Raw genomic sequence first — 20454 nt, forward strand, 5'->3', positions numbered from 1 at the left:
GAAGACGGAAATACACACAGAGAAAGCGGCTAGTTAGTCAACTGACAGTCCAGCACATTAGAAGCAAAAGATCCATGAAAGCAAACACAAGTCATTACGCTTTGACGTGCACATGGGAGGAAAACCAACAACTTGACTAACTCATTCCTCCGACTGTAAACACAAGATGGTACGAGACACAAAATGCCTGACAGAGGAGTTTGTCATCAACACTTAGTCACACCGGGAAGTGTTGATGTTTTCGCTAGAAATTAGTATTTAAACTTTTTTTAAAATTATTATTATGTAAAAGGCCAAAAGAAATAAACTGGCAGAATTTGGGCAGGATCATTTCAATGTACATAAGTAGTTTCTGTATGAGAGCAAAGAAATCAAAAAAGCATAAAGAAAATCTTTTAAATTAAGCTATAGACCGTTGTTTCACCGTAGAGAGCAAGGTTTTAAAATAAAGAAAGTTGTATTTGTTAGTGGTCGTCTTCAAAGTGCCGACCACAGAGGCTCTGCAGACACAGCCTCGGTTGAACAGCGATGGATTTTATTTCGAATTGCAGCCTCCTGTATCGCAACAACCAAATCATGAGGAATGAGAGCAGGATCAATAAAGAAATCCTACAGGACTCAAAGACCTCAGGCCACACACACACACACACACACACACACACACACACACACACACATACATCCTGACTGCTGGGCTCTATTCTTGTACCATCTTCCTTCAGCCCTGGTGTCTCGACCTTTGTCCCTGCCCGTGTCTCTGGAGTCCATACATCAGTCACTCCCATATGAAAGACCCAAGCGGCTCTGGTATTCTCAGACATTACATGTTTTCCTTTTCCACTGTTGAAAACCCCTTCATAAAAGCTGCCACAAACTGTGACAAAGTGACCAGAGTGTTTTTCTGCTTCTGCTGGTCGAGGGATGGCTACTTCACTTTTCTCCTTAGAAACAAAAATAATAATAATAATGTTTGTAAATATCTACAAAAACACTGACAGGCCATCATCATGCTAATCATTATTCTTATTAAAGAAAAGTTGTTTTAAAATTACAATTCATAACCTAAAAATGGACTGAGTAGTCAACAGCAGGGCTAACAACAATTTTGCATAGTAAGCACCTGAAAACCACTACAAACGTTTTAGCAAGGGTGACACCTATATTTCTGCTGAAGTTTATGTATCGAACAATAATAAATAAATGCTATAGGTAACATTTATGTATTGTTGTTTTATCCAAGCAATAGAAAATATGGTTAAAACTAGTGAACAAGCTTAAACTCTGGGCTTAGCGACTCAGACCTAGAGACACATTAGGACAATTACAATGTTGGTCTTCCATCCCTTGGATTGAAGGGCTAATGTCCCGGCAAGATCTAGAGAAACTCATCTGTGTGTTTACTTTTAGTTGCATTGATTACTCAAGTCAATCAGTCTTGCTGCAGATGATCCAGAACGCTGCTGCTCGGATTCTCAGGGAAATTAGGAAAGTAGAGTTCTAGTTCCATGTAGCTTAGAGAATACACACTAAACAGACATGAAATACTTCTGTTGGCACAAAAGCACATCAGAAACTATTACTTTTATGGTGTAAAGCAACCGCCAACAAATAAACTTGACTTAAAATACGATTAAAAATTATAATCAATTTTATATTATTTCATAAGTCAATAATAACTGTTTACATTTAAGTAGAAACAATAATTTTTTTTTGTAAATGAGAACAGCAGTCATCGCGCCTTGGGGATCATCTACCGCAGGGGTCCCCAAACTACGGCCCGCGGTAGATGATCATCTACTGAGGGTTCAGGGGGCCGGTTGGTCCAGCCCCCTGAACAATACCAGAGCATTCAGATTTTTTTTTTTCATTTATTGTATTTTCCGGTTTATATGTGGATTTTTCTTCAACCACCAGGTGGCTCTTTAGCAGGAACTGTGGGTGTTTGGATTTTTCTTCAACCACCAGGGGGCTCTTTTGCAGGAAGTGTGTCCTGTAAACTGTAGAATGCGCCATCTGTTGGACTTTTAGGGAACTGCTTGACTTATGTTATTTAATCAGTACGGTTGCTAGCGGTAGAGCAGATGAACACACGCGTCTGTTATGAAGCCGCATTCCAGGTTGAATTATGAAGCCGCATTCCAGGTTGAATTCTTCGAAGCAATGCCTGTAAGTAGCAACTTATACTTGTAAACGAGCCTTTATGTTAACATACGAGAAATTAATATATTGTAGTTATATTCCCTCAATGGAATATATACTAGTCAGTCCCAGTGACCGTTTCACTCATGGTTTTTGCCCATGCCCCCCCCCAAAAAAAATTTCCAGCCCCACCAGCGAAGGGAAAAGTTATGTGGCCCTCACAGGAAAAAGTTTGGGGACCACTGATCTACCGGCTCTGGCCATGCAACCATGTAGATCGCTTCGATGGACAGGCCGGTATAATCGACTTACTGCGTCATCCTGCTCAGTCACCAAATCTGAATGAAGCATTTGTAAGGATGACATGGTACTGAAACTGCGGCATGAACCCGTCACCGGGCACCAGAGGAGCCCCTCGGAGGATTCCCCGACACAGAAACTGGAGTGCTAATGAAGTAGAGCGACGTTCGGGGGAACAAACACGGGTCAAGTCCGTGTTGTATTACAATGAGTTGTACACTCACGGTGAGAAAACACCCTGAGCTTTCCGATATCTCCACCTGCCACCAGCTAACCTCGCACCATCATCCCGTTGGCCGAATCTGCTCGGTGAAGCTTCAGAGTCATTTCAATTGGAAATCCTTCTGGCAAATATTAGTAATGCGCACACAAATCCCAGGCTTAGACATTAAAGCATGTGCTTAACCTGAGCCTCAAATCAAACCAGTTCCTACCATTCAGGTGTTTGACTGCTCTGCTGTTTTTCAGGTTTTTTTTCCCCCTCTTGTATTTCTATCATGCTCTCTTGCAGCCTGTCTCCACTATGATTACCACAATTTGCTTCATCTCATCTCAAGACATATTATCCCGACAAACTATGAGCGATATGACGATAATACTTTTGTGGGACAAATCAATCTATTTTCATCCAGTGTGTCAAAGCTAACTATTTTCTCTCTCTTCCATGTTTTATGACTCAAATTATTTTGAACATATTGCATTCTGAGCACCTTCTGAATGTAATGGCTTCTTTAACATATGCGAGTGCACATATCAACGTGCGTGGAAAATTGTTTCATTTGTGGACAAAATCCTCAAGTTCAATGCATGAACTGAAATGTTAGCATCACAAATGCTGAAAAATTACATATCTATGTTGTTTGGAAAAAGAATGGTGCAAGTATTGCAGTTTGCAAGATAAAGTAGATCAAAAAGTCATTTCATATTTGTTTTTCTGTATATTTCATAGATTTGTATGCATGAAGTAGATCAACCCAAAAATCCCATCACCTTGGAAACCAGGACAAGTTTGATTAACAAACAACCTTTTGTCTGGTGCCTGCATAAAAACACATTTCTCTTTTCTTTTAACAGATTGCACTGAATTTCAGCCACTGCCAGTATAAACAACATAAAATGTGCAAATTGAATTGGTACTCTTTAAATATCACATCTTAGTAAACTCTACAACCCTTTGGGGTGGTAAAACAAATTACAAACAGCCTTTGTGCTGTTTTTAAAAAGCTTTTAAGTATTTTTTAAAAGGGATTTATTTCTTTCCCCCCCATAATTATAGCCCTTAGAAGCAGGCCATTAAAACAGGAACTGGACAGTATGGATTGTGTTTCACAGACTAATCCATTGCATAAAACAGCAGAACATAAGTAATAAAACCTCTAAACAGAAACTGAATTGCTTTGTTGACTAAAATGGACAATCCCAAATGGATGCAAGATCACTTATGGCAACACAGAAAACAGGATTGGTCCAGGCTTCTGATTTTTCTCCAAAAATCCTGCAAACAAACAAAAGGTGAGTGAGAGTCGTGAAAGAGAAGTAGGCAGTTTTGTTTCCCCCACCCACCCAACACTGTGTTCTCTGTTATAACACTGAGCAGAATCTTAACTTCAAGGGGAGCAAAGAGTTAGTCTAATGTTTTTATTATCTGAACCATCAAGGAGATTGCAGGTGTTGATTGTGAGGAAGCTGGTGCGTAGGCACATCCTGGCAACACAACAAAAGAATTAAGTGAGCACCTGCACTCTTCAGATATCCTCAGTGCAGAAAAAGTTGAATTATGTCGTTTAAAACGCTGAATGGAAAGCCAACACTGTTGATGCCTCGGCAGCCACAAAGAATCCCGTTGTTTGCGACCACCAAATTTTAAATGCGCGGAAATGTGCTTCAGGGTGGCTTCTCCTCCTTCTGCGACGTCTGGCAGAACAAAATGTTGGATGGAGGTCATGGATTGTGTTAGAAAACTAAATCAATAACTGCTCTCTCCAAAATATTCCCCCCCTGCATGTTTACCCACAGTAATTAGCCGAGCAGTGACTCGCTTTTTTCTCAGGTTCTGAGTCGATGAATGAGGATGTTTGACTGTAGCAGCCGTCTGATTTTCTTATTGGTATCTTGATTTCCCTTTCAAGCGGAAAACGGCCTTTGCGTGAAGCAACTTTTTAGGGCCAAATGACATGTTTTGAGAAAGCCAACTGTAAACCTTCGGTTTTTGAGTGGTGTGGGGAAAGATGTGGATTAATGTTTTGGCATCTGCGTCACTGTAGTGTAGCTAAAGATGCGTGAGTAAAAACATGAAGAGAATATGAGTGGAAAAGTGAGGCTTTCAGCTTCTTCCACCTACTAGCCCATTTTTGTTCCAACTTGACATATTCTGGGGAAACAGTTGTTGGAAGAAAAGGGATTGCTAACTTATTACTCATCAGAAAAAACTGTTGACCCAAATGATATCAAAATATATATTTTTTTCTCCAAACTACTTACTTTTTAGACAAAAGCCTCTCCTCACTGAAGAATTCCTGTATGATAAATACTTTGTTGAGCTAAAATGGCTGAGCTACAGACTTTGCCACACGTGGACATTTCATTATTATTGCTGTTTAATTTAATGGCTGGTATTTTTTATATACTGTGACGCTGTCTGACAGATTGTTTTTATTTTTTTTTCACTTTTGTACATATTAACTACTGCTAAATGCAACTGTGGGTGGCGGGTCTGTTGGTGCAGGGCTGTGGACTAAAGCAAAATAAAAAAAAGAAAAAAAAAAGAAAAGTAGTTTCCAAAATTTTGAGAAGAGCATGCAAGAATAATGAGGGCAAGTCTGGTCCATATTGGCCAAAAGGTTTGGAAACCAAACCTTGGAACATAAAATATGGTGCCAAATGGCCACAGTCCATTCACAAATACGAATAAAAACACCACAACTGAATTATTTCATGTTTTATATATAAATTAACGATTTATACATTGCTGATAAAGAAAAAATACAAAATCTTTTTGATCTTACATGACATTTACATGTGAAATTTTACACAACATATTCAATAACTTACAAATGCTTTATCTGCATAAAAAATAGATCTCTTTACGAAAGTTTGGTAATATGTACATATTCACACACACAGGTTCTTGGATGAGATAACAATTGTGTGGCACATTTAAAAGCATTCTACATTTGGAGTCCCCCGGATACAAGACTCGCTGTATACTGCGAGTACCAGATGTGTTTCTTCGCTCATCCATAGGAAAAGTGAACTCTCAAAATATATTACATATTGATAACACAAGACGTCGCCAAAGAGTGCCATCAAGTTATCAAAACTGTATAAATGTACAAAATGGAATAGCAATGATAGGAGTCAATATAGTGGTATAAAGTACTGTAGCAGCAGTTGCTATACAGGATCACTTTTTGCCAACATGCACAGTTATGAAACTATGAGCTGCATTCAGCCTTCTTTACTTAAACCCATCTGACATCACTCCACTAAATCATTGCAAACTGTGCAGATAGATGACATGAGTGTGCAGCTTTACTAAACTAAGTGTTGTGGTTTTCCTTCGAAATTTATGCCTATACAGTATTCAAGGCACTGCAATGATGTAGAAATGTGATGACGGTGTTAAATTCATTTTTCTTTTTTTTCTTTAAAAAAAAAACAAAACTGTTGAGTGACGGTGGCTCATGTCGAAGTGTGCAAATTCGTTCACGTGTACTGTACATTTGTTGGCAGAAGCTGATGGCCGTGTAAGCCACTGAAATGATGACTCGTGTCAGGAAAAGGGTTAACAAAATGAGCCGAGGCTGTATATTCACAGAGCGTCTTAGAGTAGGAGTACGGTTCAAGAATTTTCTGTCTAAGGCACAGTTTCCCAAAGAAAACGAGGCTAGTTTGGGAAAACCAGAGATGAGTTAGTGGGTGCACTTATTCTGTCTTTCAGCTACTCTAAAATAAGGCAAAAGAAATTTGTCAAGAGCAATAAACAAGATAACGAGCTTCATCTCACCTCAAACGGCCTGCTGATGCACTTTTTCATTCATGTGACGACATCTAAAGTTACAGAAAGTAAAGCTCTGGGCTAACCTGGCCGGATGTAGGGTCTGTGCACACAAGAGATTCAAGACCTTGCTATTAAAAACCAAAAGCAAAACGCTTGTAAAGGACAAGCAAGGAACTCCTACTTTGAGATTCATGTGATATACAGGCTCAAGCCCGGGGTTTATCCACTCTAGTTCATTTGGAACACAGGAAGTTTACGAGCAAAGACACAAAATCAGAAAATGCATGACTAACATACAGGAATGAATAAATTGCCCCCACTATTCTATTAGGGTAGTCAGCAATTTCAAACGGTCATGGTTAAATTATTTCTGACAAATTAATTGCACCCAAGTTGATCGTAAACCTAATGCAGACTATGCCACTGGTGGGGGAGATGCATTCTGCTGTTTTCAGAGAAGCTGCACTGTAACAATAAAAGCCCTAGCATTCCCAGTGGCACTCAAAAATTGTACTGCACTTCTGTAGTTAAATCCCTGGCCATATATTTCATCAGTAAGAGGTACCATCCAATTAAGAGGCATAATTGACCGTATAACTTTGAGCAGACTACAGCACTGACAATTCAATGGGAGACGGTTACTTTTCTGCAGCGGCAGCTCCTCTAACACGCCAGCCGTTTGTAAAATGGAAAATAGATTACACTGATCAACTCACAGTTGAGAGTCTCCTATTCCCCCGTGTTTAAAAATAATCTCCATTAGGACTAAGGGGGAAGGCAGAAAAAAAAAGAAGGTAGATCTAGGTTATCTCTTTAAAAAACAAGTGTTTATTTGGTATTGTGAAATAACGGCTCTATATTTATACAACTGAGCAGAAAATACTTGCTTTATCTTTATGCCAGAAGCTCTTTTATTCAAGGAGTCAACACTCACAGAGTGCAAAAAGACAAGATCTGAAAAGGTAGGAAACCTACTGCTCTTCCTTCTTATGAATGCCATCAGCTACTTTAATTGCAGCTGAAACTGTGCTTTATGCAACTGAGCAATTTTCTTGCTTTTGCTGCGTGCCAACCGAAAACGGAGAAAAAGCGTCTTCTGTGTATACTGTTCAATGAAGAAGAAGAAGAAAAACAAAAACAATTCTAGGATTAATTCTCCTCCCATCTCTATGTGTTAGCAGACATCAAACCATGGTGCAGATGGTGTTGAGATTGGGATCGAAGCGGACGACTTTCCCCTCCGCAGCTTTCGTGTTTGTGTTGTACATGGGGTTCTCAAATGTGGCTTGTCCGTTATTGTTCTCGTGGACGGAGCATCCCGTGTACTGAGCTTTATCCGTTTTCCTGTGGAACGAAAAACAAAACAAAAAAAAAGAGGTTGCACGTTAGCAGAAAGACAGACCTCCACTTTCCCCTCACATGCTTCTATTATCTTGGCGTGGACAGCTGCTAAAGGTAAATGAGGTTGTGAGGTAATTGCCGGTGAGAAGAGCAGCCCGAGAAGCCCCTGTGCCGTCTCGGTGGTGGAGGACATATTTTGAGCGAAATTTGCATGTCACAGACTCTGCATGTGTGAACTGTTCAGAGAACTAATGGCTACAAATAAGACAAAATGTCTCCCTGCGCACGCAGCACATGAACCTTCAGCAAAATACATACAGCACTAAAGCGTTACTCATTAAAATGCGCTGTGTGCCGCTGTGTAATTCCATTCAGATGGTAATGCATTGACTAACGTTGCATCATGCTTTGAAGTCTCTCATGAGTGTGAGACTGTTTCAGCGTGGAGCCCCACTGCAGAACCGCAGGCTGTGTGCGCTGGCCTCAGTGCATCGCCTATATTATTCTAATGCATGTTTTTCCTTTAGCTGAACGCTGAACTCAAGGATCGTGACCATTTATTATGCCATATTTTTACACCTTTCCAGATTCAAATTTCATATATTTACAGTCCTTCTTAGACAAATTTAAATTTATAATCGTAAGTCAGGTTTTATAGACAGAACGTAAAGGAAGGAGGGTGAATTTATGGTTGAATAAATCACTCTATGGATGGAAAAACGACTTAGTTGAACAGACTGATGGATGAATAAATAGGTGAACAAACAGATATTGGGCTCAATGGATGGACAGATTGATGGATGGATGAATAGGGGTAAATAAAAATGGAAATAAAAATATTTTTCATTACTATATTTTTCCATACTTATTTAAATTCAGTCCAATTCATATTTATAATATTTATTATTAACTAAGCTTACTGTACTGTTTGATAACTACTTTGTACTAATTAGAAATGATGTAAGATTGCGCTGAAATGATTTTTCAAAGTGACTTGAGATGACATTTGCTATTGTTGAACTGAAGCTTTATATTTCCAAATTTTTCCAGATCCTAAATGAACCATGTTATCATCTCTAAAAAGAAAAACTTGATTTGTGGAAACCAGTTAAAAAGTTCAACTAAAGCAAATTCGTATTCCGCATTTCCCCAGAAGCGTCGCCTACCTCTGCTTGTAAAGATAAAAGCCGAGGCCCGCGAAGATGAGAGCAAAGAAAGGCACGAGGATAGCGACTGCAACAGAACTGCTGTTGGTGGAGCCGTTGGTCTCAGGGTCCGCAAGCGTGACGTTCTCTCTCAGGGTCAAACCTACGAAAAGACAAACATTTTAAACCCAGTCATCAGTGTGCAACACATTTAATGACACCATAAAGTGCAAACAGTGAAATTACGGCGATGAAAGAAGAATACATATCTGGTCGGGATGATGACAACGACGGTGATGAAGATGAGGATCATCATGCAGACAAGACTCAGCAGCCGTTTGATAAAAAAAAAAAATGCCAGCCGTACTGATCACACTGATAATCATCGCTGTGACTGTGATAATCGAGTTGAGAACAATCATGTGATAATGACAGCAGAGATGATGAGCACAAAGGAATGAAGCACAATGATGCTGAAGGGGATAATCTCCTGTCTGTTGCATGAATGTGGCTAAATGAGACATGGCTGACAGCAGTTATTGGGAACAAAAAAGCAGCAAATGTTCCCACTGTGGCACAACATTATTAAACCCAACCACGTCCAGAGACTTTGTAGGTAAATCTGACTCAGTGAAAAGCATGTGCTGTAATTTCCAATCATTCTATCTTTTTTTTTTTGCTTTAGTTATTGAGTACCAAGTCATCATGCAGTAAACAATTGGTTATTAAAAAATGACCAACAGACAGCAACCACGTTTTAGTCTGTTATGTTATCAACAAATCCATTTATTATTATTTGCACATTCCCTGCTAAAATCATTCTGGAGAGTCGCAAAGGACCGAGTCTGTTAAGTAATTGCGTTATGCCGGCTTGTTTAATTTAGGAGATTTCCAATGAGCAGATGTTCCAGCAAATTGTCAAAAAAAAAAAAAAAAAATTGTGATACTGGTGTAAAACAACGACTTGTGCTCCAGAGCGGCGTCAACACTCGAGGCCGGTAGCATCTAACTTGCCAACAAAACCATCTGGCTTGCATCTGACAACTAGCTAAGCTGAATTAATTTGTCTTTGCCACTCAAACGCATGTTTTTGCTAGATGTCTGATTTTACGTCACAACTCATTCGAATTGCCCCAGGAAAATGGTCTGCTTTCTTAAGAGCAAAGGTGAAATCCGGGGTAGCAGATGTTAGTGGGTTATGCGCGCACTCAGGATCGGAGTCATGCTCGCGTGTGTTGTGAGGACAAGTTGACAAGTGCTTTGGTTGTTAAGAGACTGCATCAGCCCCGGGGAGCCGAGATACTAGAGCAATGTCTGAGCAAAAGATCACTGATATCGAGGAGAAGAATCGGGACATCCAGCTCCACAAGGGAGTACAAGGTTTTAGGAATGATTGTTTTTTGGGAAACTAAGAATCCATTTTGATTTTATTTTATAACACAGAGTAACAGTTTCACAAATCAGACTAAAACCACACAGTTTTAGTTTAACTTTAGCTTTTCTTTTCTTCATAAAATGGCAACATTATTATTGTTTATTCATAAATACATTTAAACACTAATAGCTACTTTGCAAATATTTTACAGCAAAGATGCCATAAATATCTGAGCTAAAATCTCAACAATAGCAGATTAAAATCTCAAAATTTCCAGCAAAGTAGATTGGTGAACATGGAGACTGAATGGCTAGCAGAGTGAGCTTACTGGCCAAGGAGTCACACTAATGTCTTAGGACACTATTTTCGATATGAGGGGTGCGGCCTCCAGAGGTTGCTAGGTGTGGGGGGCTCCTAACAGCTGAAGGGAAGATAAGAAAAAGAATGCCAAAGAAAAAAAAATCTAATCAATTTCCAATCACAATTCTTATCATAAAATCTAATCTGCTTTTCAATCATCAATCAATCAAGCTGCCAGTTAAATTTATTGAGCTGCTTTGCACAGGAAGTGCAGAAATGGAAAGGTTTTTGACAAGAAAAAACCCCAAAGGAACCATCCAGCAGTGGCTACAAACACTCCAAGAACTAATGGCCAACTAAAATCAAATCAATCTATGCTAAATGAATGTAATAATTCTTAAATAAAGAAGTGAGAGAAAACATTAAAAACACTGATGTTTCTTCACATACTTTGTAGCATTGCCTGTAGATTTGCAAACAGGTTCCCTGCCCAGAAGCATACGCTGTTTGGATATGTTTCTAGGCATACAGCATGCTGTTAGGGACAAGGGACATGGAGAAGTGACCCCTATCTAAGGTCACTTCTCGTGTTATTAAGAGTAAACCAATATACACTGCTCACAATATGACACCAAGCAACAAACTCACACAGAGTGTCCAGAATGAAGCTTAAACTTCCACATGAGGAAATAATAAACAAAACTGACTTTCGGATTAAAATGTAATTCCTTCTCTTTCTTCTGCCACATGAGTATGAGTGACAGATGGCGGCGGGAGTTTGGGGTATTTTTCGGAGTTGCTTACCAAGTCGTTGTAGTCCAAACTGTCCGTAGTCTTTACCCTGTATGAAACCCTGAAACACGTAGCTGCCACCCTCAGGCTCAGCCGAAACCTACCAGGGAAACGCAGTGCAACACTGAGAAAAGCAGTATGTACATTTGGAGTGTGCTTCAGCAAGGCACTTGAAAAAGTGTGAAGTATATTCCACGCCTTATCAAAGACCACAGACATACTGTATTAGGTATGATAGTCCACACATTTTGTTGCTCTAAAATGTGAAATAACACCTTTGTTATTTTTTAAATTGCATTCCACAATAGGAGTTGTGCAGCATACCATCAATAGCTCAGTGTGGTGCGCAGTTGCCTGTCAAAAGGTTTTATTTGTTGGACCTTGAAGTTTATTATTGTAGAAAAAAAACAAAAACAAAAAAACAGCTCTGACTAGAATTGTCATGCAGCTGTTGCAGGCCTGTCAGATGTCAACTTTATGCCTGACACTTATTCAGCAACAGAGAACAAAAAACAGATTCATAAGCAGCTAGCGATGCATTCAGCGTACTGCTAATTTGGATTAAAGTAAATCTAAAGACACTGTGAGTACGGAAATGAGCATCACTTTAATTGGATTCTGACTTTCTTGCAGAGCTTTAAACAATATCAAAGTTGTAATTAGAAGACTTTGCAATAATTAGGTCCAGGAAAGCCTCGTTTTCTCCCACAGATTATGCTTTGCTGCCTGAAACATCAACTTGAAAGTAACAAATCTAATTAGAAATAAAACAAGTATTTAGCTCTCAGGTATCATTTCAAAATCCCTAATTGGTATACTCACAAATCCATCCATTGCCCAGGACTCATCCGTAATCCTGCCCAAAGAGCTGTAGGTCAGCGCTCTCGTCTGATACAGCAAGAGCGTTAACCGTGCCTCCTGGCGTTTGTACACACCTACATGGCGTAAAGCAAAAAGGCAAACAAGACGTGAAGTAAGAAAGAAGTAATTAAAACAGCAAATTGAGCCTAAAATGTAAAACAAAAATCACACTGAGGAACATAGAAGTTTCACACGCAGAAAAGAAAAAACAAATTGAAAAGAGGAAGAGAGCAGGCATAAAACTCTTGAGTGGGCAGACAGTCGGTTCTGACTAATTCATCCGTCTTTAAAGCCAATAGTTAATTTCCAGTCTCATGCATGAGATCATTTGGTGATTGACTGATTGACACAAGGCGCCCTGAAAATAAATGGAAGTGACATACAGAGAGGTGCTGGGGGAGGTGAAGGGTAGGAAGCAGGAGACAGATAATTTATAGATGACTCACCAGAGAGCAGAAACTCTGTGCTACTGTCTGTTAAAGTTACATTGACTTTTCCAGTTGTAACATTAAAGCTGGTGACTGTCAAACTCATTGGCTGTTTCTGCCCCTTGTAGTCGTAGGAACCCTTCCAGACGAAATCCGGGGCAAACACATCGTCTGGGACTGAAGGGAAACAATGAAAAACATTGTTAGAAAATAGAGCCAGGAAGGAAACAACCAGATGTGAACAGCATATCGCTTTCAAGCATCCAACAGCTGATCATTTTTCCATTCAAGTTGTATAATATCAAATTATTATTTCGATTATTGTTGGAAATGCTGTCAATTAGAAGTACATGATGGTGGCTTGTACTTATTTACAGAAAACAAAGTCATGGTTAGAAGGATCACTTTCTAATAGATTTTAAGAGTTGGAAGTTACCTTTGTAGTAAAAGTTGCATAAAACCATTAAGACTGCTGATGCATCGAGTGAATTATTTGCAATATTAACAATGATGCTGTAGAATGTAGTTGTGAAGACAACAAACAACTTTTACTATTAATATTTGCTGCAATGATGATACAAGTGGCAAAGTATTTAATTATATAATTACCATTAAATCTATCATTACATAAAGTCAAATGATAGATTATCTTTCCTCTTATAACAACTACTGCTCTTAAATGGACGTTTAACTAAAGATGCATCCTGTAGTTTAACTGTGCTGCTAAAGAAATCATAACAATTGTGTTAAATCCCATTGTGAAATGTAAGTGACATTTATTTATCTCTTAGAAACAATGGTTGAAAATAGGTTAGAAACAAACCATCCTGTTAGTTTTTAGGGTTCACACATAATTAATTAGTGCTTAACATAATAACAAATTCTTATCACAATATTTTTTTTCACCACAGTAACAATGAATAATAAGACAAATGTTTGTTCATGCAAACCATTTTGCCTAACTAAAAACATTGACATATTTTGACATGGCAGGATTTAATTCAGTATTGTTGCTTTCATGTAAGTTAACACAAATGTCATGAGACGACGTTTTACAAGAAAAACAGGTCAGATTTATTTAAAGTGGTAAGGAGACGTATAATGAAAACATCTAGCTACAGTCACACAATGAAAGTAAGTTAGTCACATGCCAAATGGTGAAATCTGTATCTAATGAAGTCCATTGACTTCACACAGTTCCTCCTGTCATATGAACATGATGTGACAGTGCAGAACAGTTTCCTGAAATTACATGCATGATTTTAGCTAAAAGTCATACAAATGACAGTATTAAAATAAAATGATCTGTCAGGATGCTGTAAATGTCACAAATGAGGGTTTTTTTTGTTTTGTTTATGTTGCTTCTGTGTCCCAGAGGCAAATTCTCTCTTTATTTCCATTACAAAAACTATTACCAGTAACATGCATAGAGTACAGTACAATTTAGAGGTAAGCTAATTACCATCTTGCACTGATATTTCCTAATTAAAAAGATCTTGCTTCTTCTGTGACCTTTTCATATTCCCTCCTGATAACAACTCTAGCACTAATTGCACGTAATTATCCTTTTGTAGTAATTTTTCCTCCTTGATGACTTTAAATTTTAAAAGCAACCTGATAAAGGGGTGTAAAGTTAGAAAGTATTGTCATTAAAGAAATTAAACAAAGTCCATTAATCTGCAAACTATTGGACTCATTTATACTGAAAGCTGAAACAGGATAACAGTGAAAGAAAGCTTTTCTCTACAATTTTTTTTTTTGTGCCAAAGTCAGAGCACTTCACCTATCAAGAGCACAAACATGGCTGCACATCTTAAACAAAGCAGAGTACAAACAATAAAATGGTTACCAATGTAAGCAGCTTTAAATTTAGCTTCCTCCAAAACTCAGCATGTCTGGAGCATTTTTACACAAATAGCTCATGTATTTAAATACCCACCCTTCATCTTAGGGCTCGGTGTCCCTGGCACGGGTTTGACTATTTTCTCTTGGGATTTAGATCCAACTGCAAATGAACATAAATATGCATCGTCACTGAGATGTGGCGATGCACTGCAAGGCTTAAAGTTGCAGGAACACAGATATAACCCTGCATGCATTAAGCTTTCCCTTATTTTCTTGCAGCTGCAACTTAAAACATTTCTGGAAAAATACAAACACACACATCCAAACAGTCTTACAACACATCCAGTATAATAACACACTCCCCCACTCTCTGCATCCTACCGTATGCATCAATTCCAAGCCCTCCCCTGAACATTTTTAGTTTTACTTCACCACCCTCTCCATCATCTGCCCCTGCAGACCTCTGCCGACAGCGTACCTCTGCACACAGGCACCTTGCCCGTCCAGCTGCCGTCAGAGCGGCAGACGCGGTGCTCTGAACCCCCGGAGAGGAAATAACCTGGCTGACAGGTGTACACCAGGGTGTAACCGTAGGAGGGCAGGTCTAGACCCATAACGTCAGCGTTGGCTGGGCTCCTTGGCTGCTTGCAGGAGTGAGCTGGAGATTAAGCAGAGGGCAAATGTGTTATTACACACATCTACGGGGAGACACAAATAACAAGCGAGCCAAATTCACACATCGCTCTGTACACAGTGAGGCTTACACACACACACCTGCACACAAACACAAGTGTAAAGATAGACGAATGTAATTAAGTCCTCATGAGGAAGGGGGAGAGAAGTTGAGGTTTAAAAAACAAGGATTGGACTGATGGAGCCTCTGTCAAAGCCAGTGATTTGCAATTTTCATAATAAAAACACCAAAGTTAAATCCCTCTATGAAGTTCAACCAGTTAGTGTTTGCATAATTTACCAATAAACAAACACTCCTCCATCTCACATTGTGTTTCTTTTCCTTTTCCATAGCAAAACGTGCAAAAATTAGCTATGCAAATTTTATTGGTTTAGAAATGCACCACTAAAATAACAAAAGTATTTAAACTTAGAGAGCTTAGAACCAAGTATAAATTATGTTAAAGGTTAGAAGTGAATCATGTCTGCCTTGAGGTGATCACGCTGGCACTGAGAATGGAGGACACCAGGGACCTTCTTCAATGAAAGACATGCTGAAAACAGAACATGCAAAGCACTTAGGATCAGAGGGACCAGCCAATAAAAGTGGTGTAAACAGTAAAAAACATTAAAGTTGTATGAATTAATGCTAATTCATTGATCTTTATTCTGCCTTTCTTGTCTGCAGTTGCTCTCATGAGAAACACGGTTCTTATTCCTTTCTTAGGATGTGGTTCAAGTAGAGAGACCACTGGCAGCAGACAGCATCCTACCTACGCTGTTCGTGTAAAGTATCTGTGTGAATAACACCCGAATGTAAACTTCACAATGGTTAAACGGTTTATTATTTAGAGTTCATATACAGTAAACATGTACAGTGTTTTAGGTTAGCAGAAGCTCACTTTTCACCCTGCCTCTCTTGGACTAACCATTATCTTAAACTTATGGGACGATACAAAATGAAGAAGGCAAATCCTGAACTTGTCGTGTTACAGTGTTACTGGGGATTTCGCAATGTTCCACAAGTCAAGAAGGGGATACAGGACTCATCTAAAGGTGCTCTGGTCACATGGGCTCAAACTCAAATGTTTGTGGTTACATCTAAACCCAAAGACAGAGGTTCAGTTATTTTGCAAAAAAAAAACAAAAAAAAAACTGAAATTACAGCCTGTAGATCTTCCATAGACAGCTTTATGTCTATGGAAGAGACATACAGCTACACTTGCATGAAAATGAAGTTTTACAGAGTGGCATGTATTTGAGTTACTGAATTCAAATACATGCCAGTGTAATTGATAAAGAAGCTGAAACCCACACAACCCTTCTCCTTTACAAATCTAATTGTTTACTACATTCAGTAGCAAACAAAGTAGTAAACATACACAAAGCATCTCCAGTGCATAAAATACACTGAGGTTGTTGTTTGTAACATGACACAATGTCTATTTAAAGAAAATAAGAAAATACTCTTGCAAGAAACTGTAAAAATCTGTACATTAGAGTTGTTATGCTGCAGATAAATGAGGTAGAGAGCAATAAATTACTAGACCAGTCTAATTGGACTAAATTGAAATGCATATTAAATTCATACAATACAATCATATTAAATAAATTGGAACATTACCAAGAAGCTTATTTATTTCAGCAGCTTAATTTACTAAATGAAACACATTATATGGATTAATTACACACACACTGATGTTTTCAAGTCTTTCTTTCTGTAAATTATGAATATTTCTACTTACAGCTGCTAAAACCTACAGTCTTTACCATCATTACATTTTAGGAAAAAAATAACTTTTAGAAAAACATTTTGAAATGTGGGCTTAATGAAAAGATTTTGTTCTCAAAAAGGTGCTTTTAATTTGACAATCGCACCTAATCAGAACGCATCTTCTAACTGATTGAGTAAGTGTAAAGTTTGTGGGCAAATGCCTGAATGCATTTTTTAAAAATAATCATCACCAGGATATGAAAGCATCTCTCAGTTGAATGAGCAGTGAGAACGGTCAGACTTGATAAAACAATGACAGCTCTGAAAGCAGCCCACACAATGACAATGATGCATGTATTTTCATTTTACCAAGGCAATAACCTCAAAACAAACAAAAAAAAAAAGACGGAGACTTTTGGGTAGGTCGTCTTCTGTCCCTACAATAACCCTTCACTTTAATTCCACCGATCATTTCTGCTGTTGCATTGAGATGGCGGTTTAAATTTTCTTCACAGATAGTTTGATGGAACTTGACAGGGTCCTCAGGAGAAATGGGATAAACAGTCCAGATGCAGGTGCCTAAAGCTCGCCAAGAGACCTGCTAAAAGGACCTCGAGCTGCAAATGCAATAACCAAATAGGGTAAGAGAGCACTTTCCTGCCTCACATTTGTATTTTTTTTACATTTCGTGTCAAAGTATTCTTTTATTCAGTACATCATATGCTAACTTTTTTTAATTTTTGAGTTAACAGCTCACATCAAATATGACAAAAATCCTTTATTCTTTCAAAGGGAAAACAGCTTTGGCTGAAGGCGAATCTTGACAAGTTGAATTAGCTGCCTTTTCAAAACACAGCCCTTTTATAGACCATATTAAATAAGTTCATTTTCTCTCAAGTGGATTTTTGTCTAGTTTAATGTTTTCCAACAACAACTCTCTCAACCAAATGAAACCATATGCAAATCGCCCCAACTGGAAGAACACTGCAGGCTTGAACATTCGGGCTTCGGGCCATCAACAATAATGTGAAAATAGTGAAATAATTTTGATGCTTGCAAGTGAAAGTGCATGCTGCCAGCTGTCAAATGGGAGACAGCTGCACAGTACCAAATCGGTCCTTCATGGCATTTTAATGACATTAGTGGAAATAGGATGCGGAAGGAATGCCAGGATGAAACGCAATTTCTAGACTCTATGGAAGAGGATTGTGACTCAAAAAGCGCTCTTGTTGGATATTACTTTAGTGCTAGCAAGCAACATAATGGATGTTTGGCCATTTGTGGAGACGTCGCGTTCATACTTTAGCAACCAGGTGTTTGAAAGTGAAAGTTGGCAAACCAGACATCTAATTCATCATAAAAACTGTTTTCAAAAGGATGAGCGTACTTTAGAGCAACTGTTTAATTTTCATGCAGTAGATAGTACAGTGCCAATAAAAAGTTAGTTCCCACCCCAAACCTCCGTGATGTTTTACACTTTTAAATTGCTTTTACAAATCAATTGTGACAAACAAAATTTGGCTTTTTTGACAAAAATTTTGCCATTATGTTCAATTTCTGAAACTCTGTTAGTTTTTGTGGCAGACACAATAGGACTCACACATTTCAAAATGTTCAGCTTGTATCTTGCCAGGCCACAGAATATTTTACCAAAGATTTTGGGGATCATCAAGCCCCCGTTTTTTGGCTAATGTGAGATGTTTAATGTGTTTCTTCAGCTCAATAGTGATTTTCACCTTGGAACTTTCCCACTTATGTCACTTTCATCCAGTCTTTCTATTGTTGTTGAATCATGAATGCAAACCTAGCCTAAAGCAAGTGAGGCCTACAGAGTTTCATATATATTCTGGGATCTTTTCTGACCCTTTGGAAGACTGGTTGATATGACTTGAAGAGTTATTTTAGTAAGCCAGACGCTCCTGGGAAAGTTCATCAGTCTTCCATGTTTTGTGACTAATGGTTCTTATTGTGGTCCGCTGACACCCAAAGCCTTAGACATAGATTTATAATCCATGTGGCAGTGAGGATGCTTTACTGGTGCTCTTGAATTTCTTTCAATTGAGGCAAAATGTGTTGCTTCATGTTGTCAGATTAATTTGATCTAAGCAATTTCTTTGTCCTTGGTTCATGATACAACAAGAGGAACAATTATGTCTTCATGCAGTCCAGGTTGGTTTGGGTTTCTCCCCACCGCTAATAAATGAAAGATAATTAGTAGTTTTCAATGACTGAAGTAAGTTATTGTCTTCTGATGTCAAAATTTGCTTAATAATCTGAAACATTTTGTGACACAAACAAAGCAAAACCAAAGGAAATATATTACTTTTCATAGAACTGCACTGAATTTCTCAAGCAGTGGCAGTAGAATCTAGAGAAGATCAAATACATTTTTCTCTAATAATTTCAGCAGTAACAATGACAAGACAAGGGCAGAGGAAAAAATCAATACATTGTCAAGCCACTACATGTGATGGAGCAATGCTAGAGAGCAGCTCCAGGGGTGCTTCATTTAAGATGACAGATACACCTAGCAACAATCTGCACCTGCCAAGCACAGAAACCCAAACATAAAGTCTAGAACCTGGAAACATTAAATCTTATTGATCTATTTATACATGTTAAGGTAGGCACTTACTGTTGCTTTTTAAGGGATGCAAGTTAAAAGTGTCCATCAAAATTTTCATTTATTGCAGTTCAATGTACCAATTACCTGATAAAAATAACCAAAATCCTTGGGGGATTCAAGTGTTCTTTTTTCTTTCTTTGTTTTTTTAAATAATCTATTAGCAGAAATGTGAAATGCAATCTACTAAGTCTAAAAAAAACATACTTTTTCAGATGACAAATAGCATAATGAGAGACAATAAACTGGTTTGACTTTTTGATGTCCGTTTTGAGGTACAAGCATTAAGATACGGCTGCTGTAATACAAGCTCCTAAATCAACATAAGTTGGATCTTGATTTGTATTTCCATAATAATGAGAGTGCTATTACCTTGCACAACCTTTGCCCTGGGGGATATAAAGAGAAATGATGTTCAACAACTTCAAAGTGATGGTAAGAGGCTTCCATTTCAAAGGTTCAGATTTTAAATTTAGGTTCAGTAATTTATGTTCCATTTTACTCCTGTGTTATAGCGCGTTCCCTTAAAAGAGAAAAAAGAAAGAAAATTCAGTCCTCGGGCACAGTATGTCTTGCACAGACTCGAGCCACTTCAACCAGTAATAGATCTTCGCAGAAGTGAAAGAAGACTGTCTTCACCTCGTCTCTGCACAAAGATCCAATGCCTAATATAGTTGTTTAAACTTCTAAACTCACAGGATGCTGGTTTTCTGGTTAGATTGAAACCTTCGATAGGTTTATTTAGGCACTTGCCTGGATTTAAATGGAGACAAATTTGCTCTGACTGCTCCTTAATTTGAAGAGCTCATCACAGCTCAGCAATAAATGCCATTAAGGAGTCAGGAGTTGCCCGGCCTCCTGAATCATTCAAAGAGGAGTATGATGGCAGGGTCAACGTGTAATAAAAAAAAAAAAAAAA

The 20454-nt window shown here is 38.4% G+C and overlaps 1 protein-coding gene across 1 annotated transcript in view; it reads right to left on the reverse strand.

The window, feature by feature from the left end:
• Positions 1–5369: 5369 nt before the first annotated feature.
• Positions 5370–20454, reverse strand: part of LOC106965091 (CUB and sushi domain-containing protein 3-like) — a 65250-nt gene continuing 50165 nt past the window's right edge. The window contains exons 9-15 of the mRNA XM_015060989.1: positions 15005–15184; positions 14621–14686; positions 12700–12858; positions 12215–12327; positions 11405–11492; positions 8947–9088; positions 5370–7783 (exon numbers count right to left, since the gene is read on the reverse strand). Of these exons, the coding sequence (XP_014916475.1) occupies positions 7624–7783; positions 8947–9088; positions 11405–11492; positions 12215–12327; positions 12700–12858; positions 14621–14686; positions 15005–15184 (908 nt within the window). The 3' untranslated portion in view covers positions 5370–7623. The remainder of the gene's footprint in view (positions 7784–8946; positions 9089–11404; positions 11493–12214; positions 12328–12699; positions 12859–14620; positions 14687–15004; positions 15185–20454) is intronic.

This window comes from Poecilia latipinna, unplaced genomic scaffold (genome assembly GCF_001443285.1).
Source record: "Poecilia latipinna isolate Pla-1442-1.1 unplaced genomic scaffold, P_latipinna-1.0 Scaffold1763, whole genome shotgun sequence".
Classification (NCBI taxonomy): domain Eukaryota; kingdom Metazoa; phylum Chordata; class Actinopteri; order Cyprinodontiformes; family Poeciliidae; genus Poecilia; species Poecilia latipinna.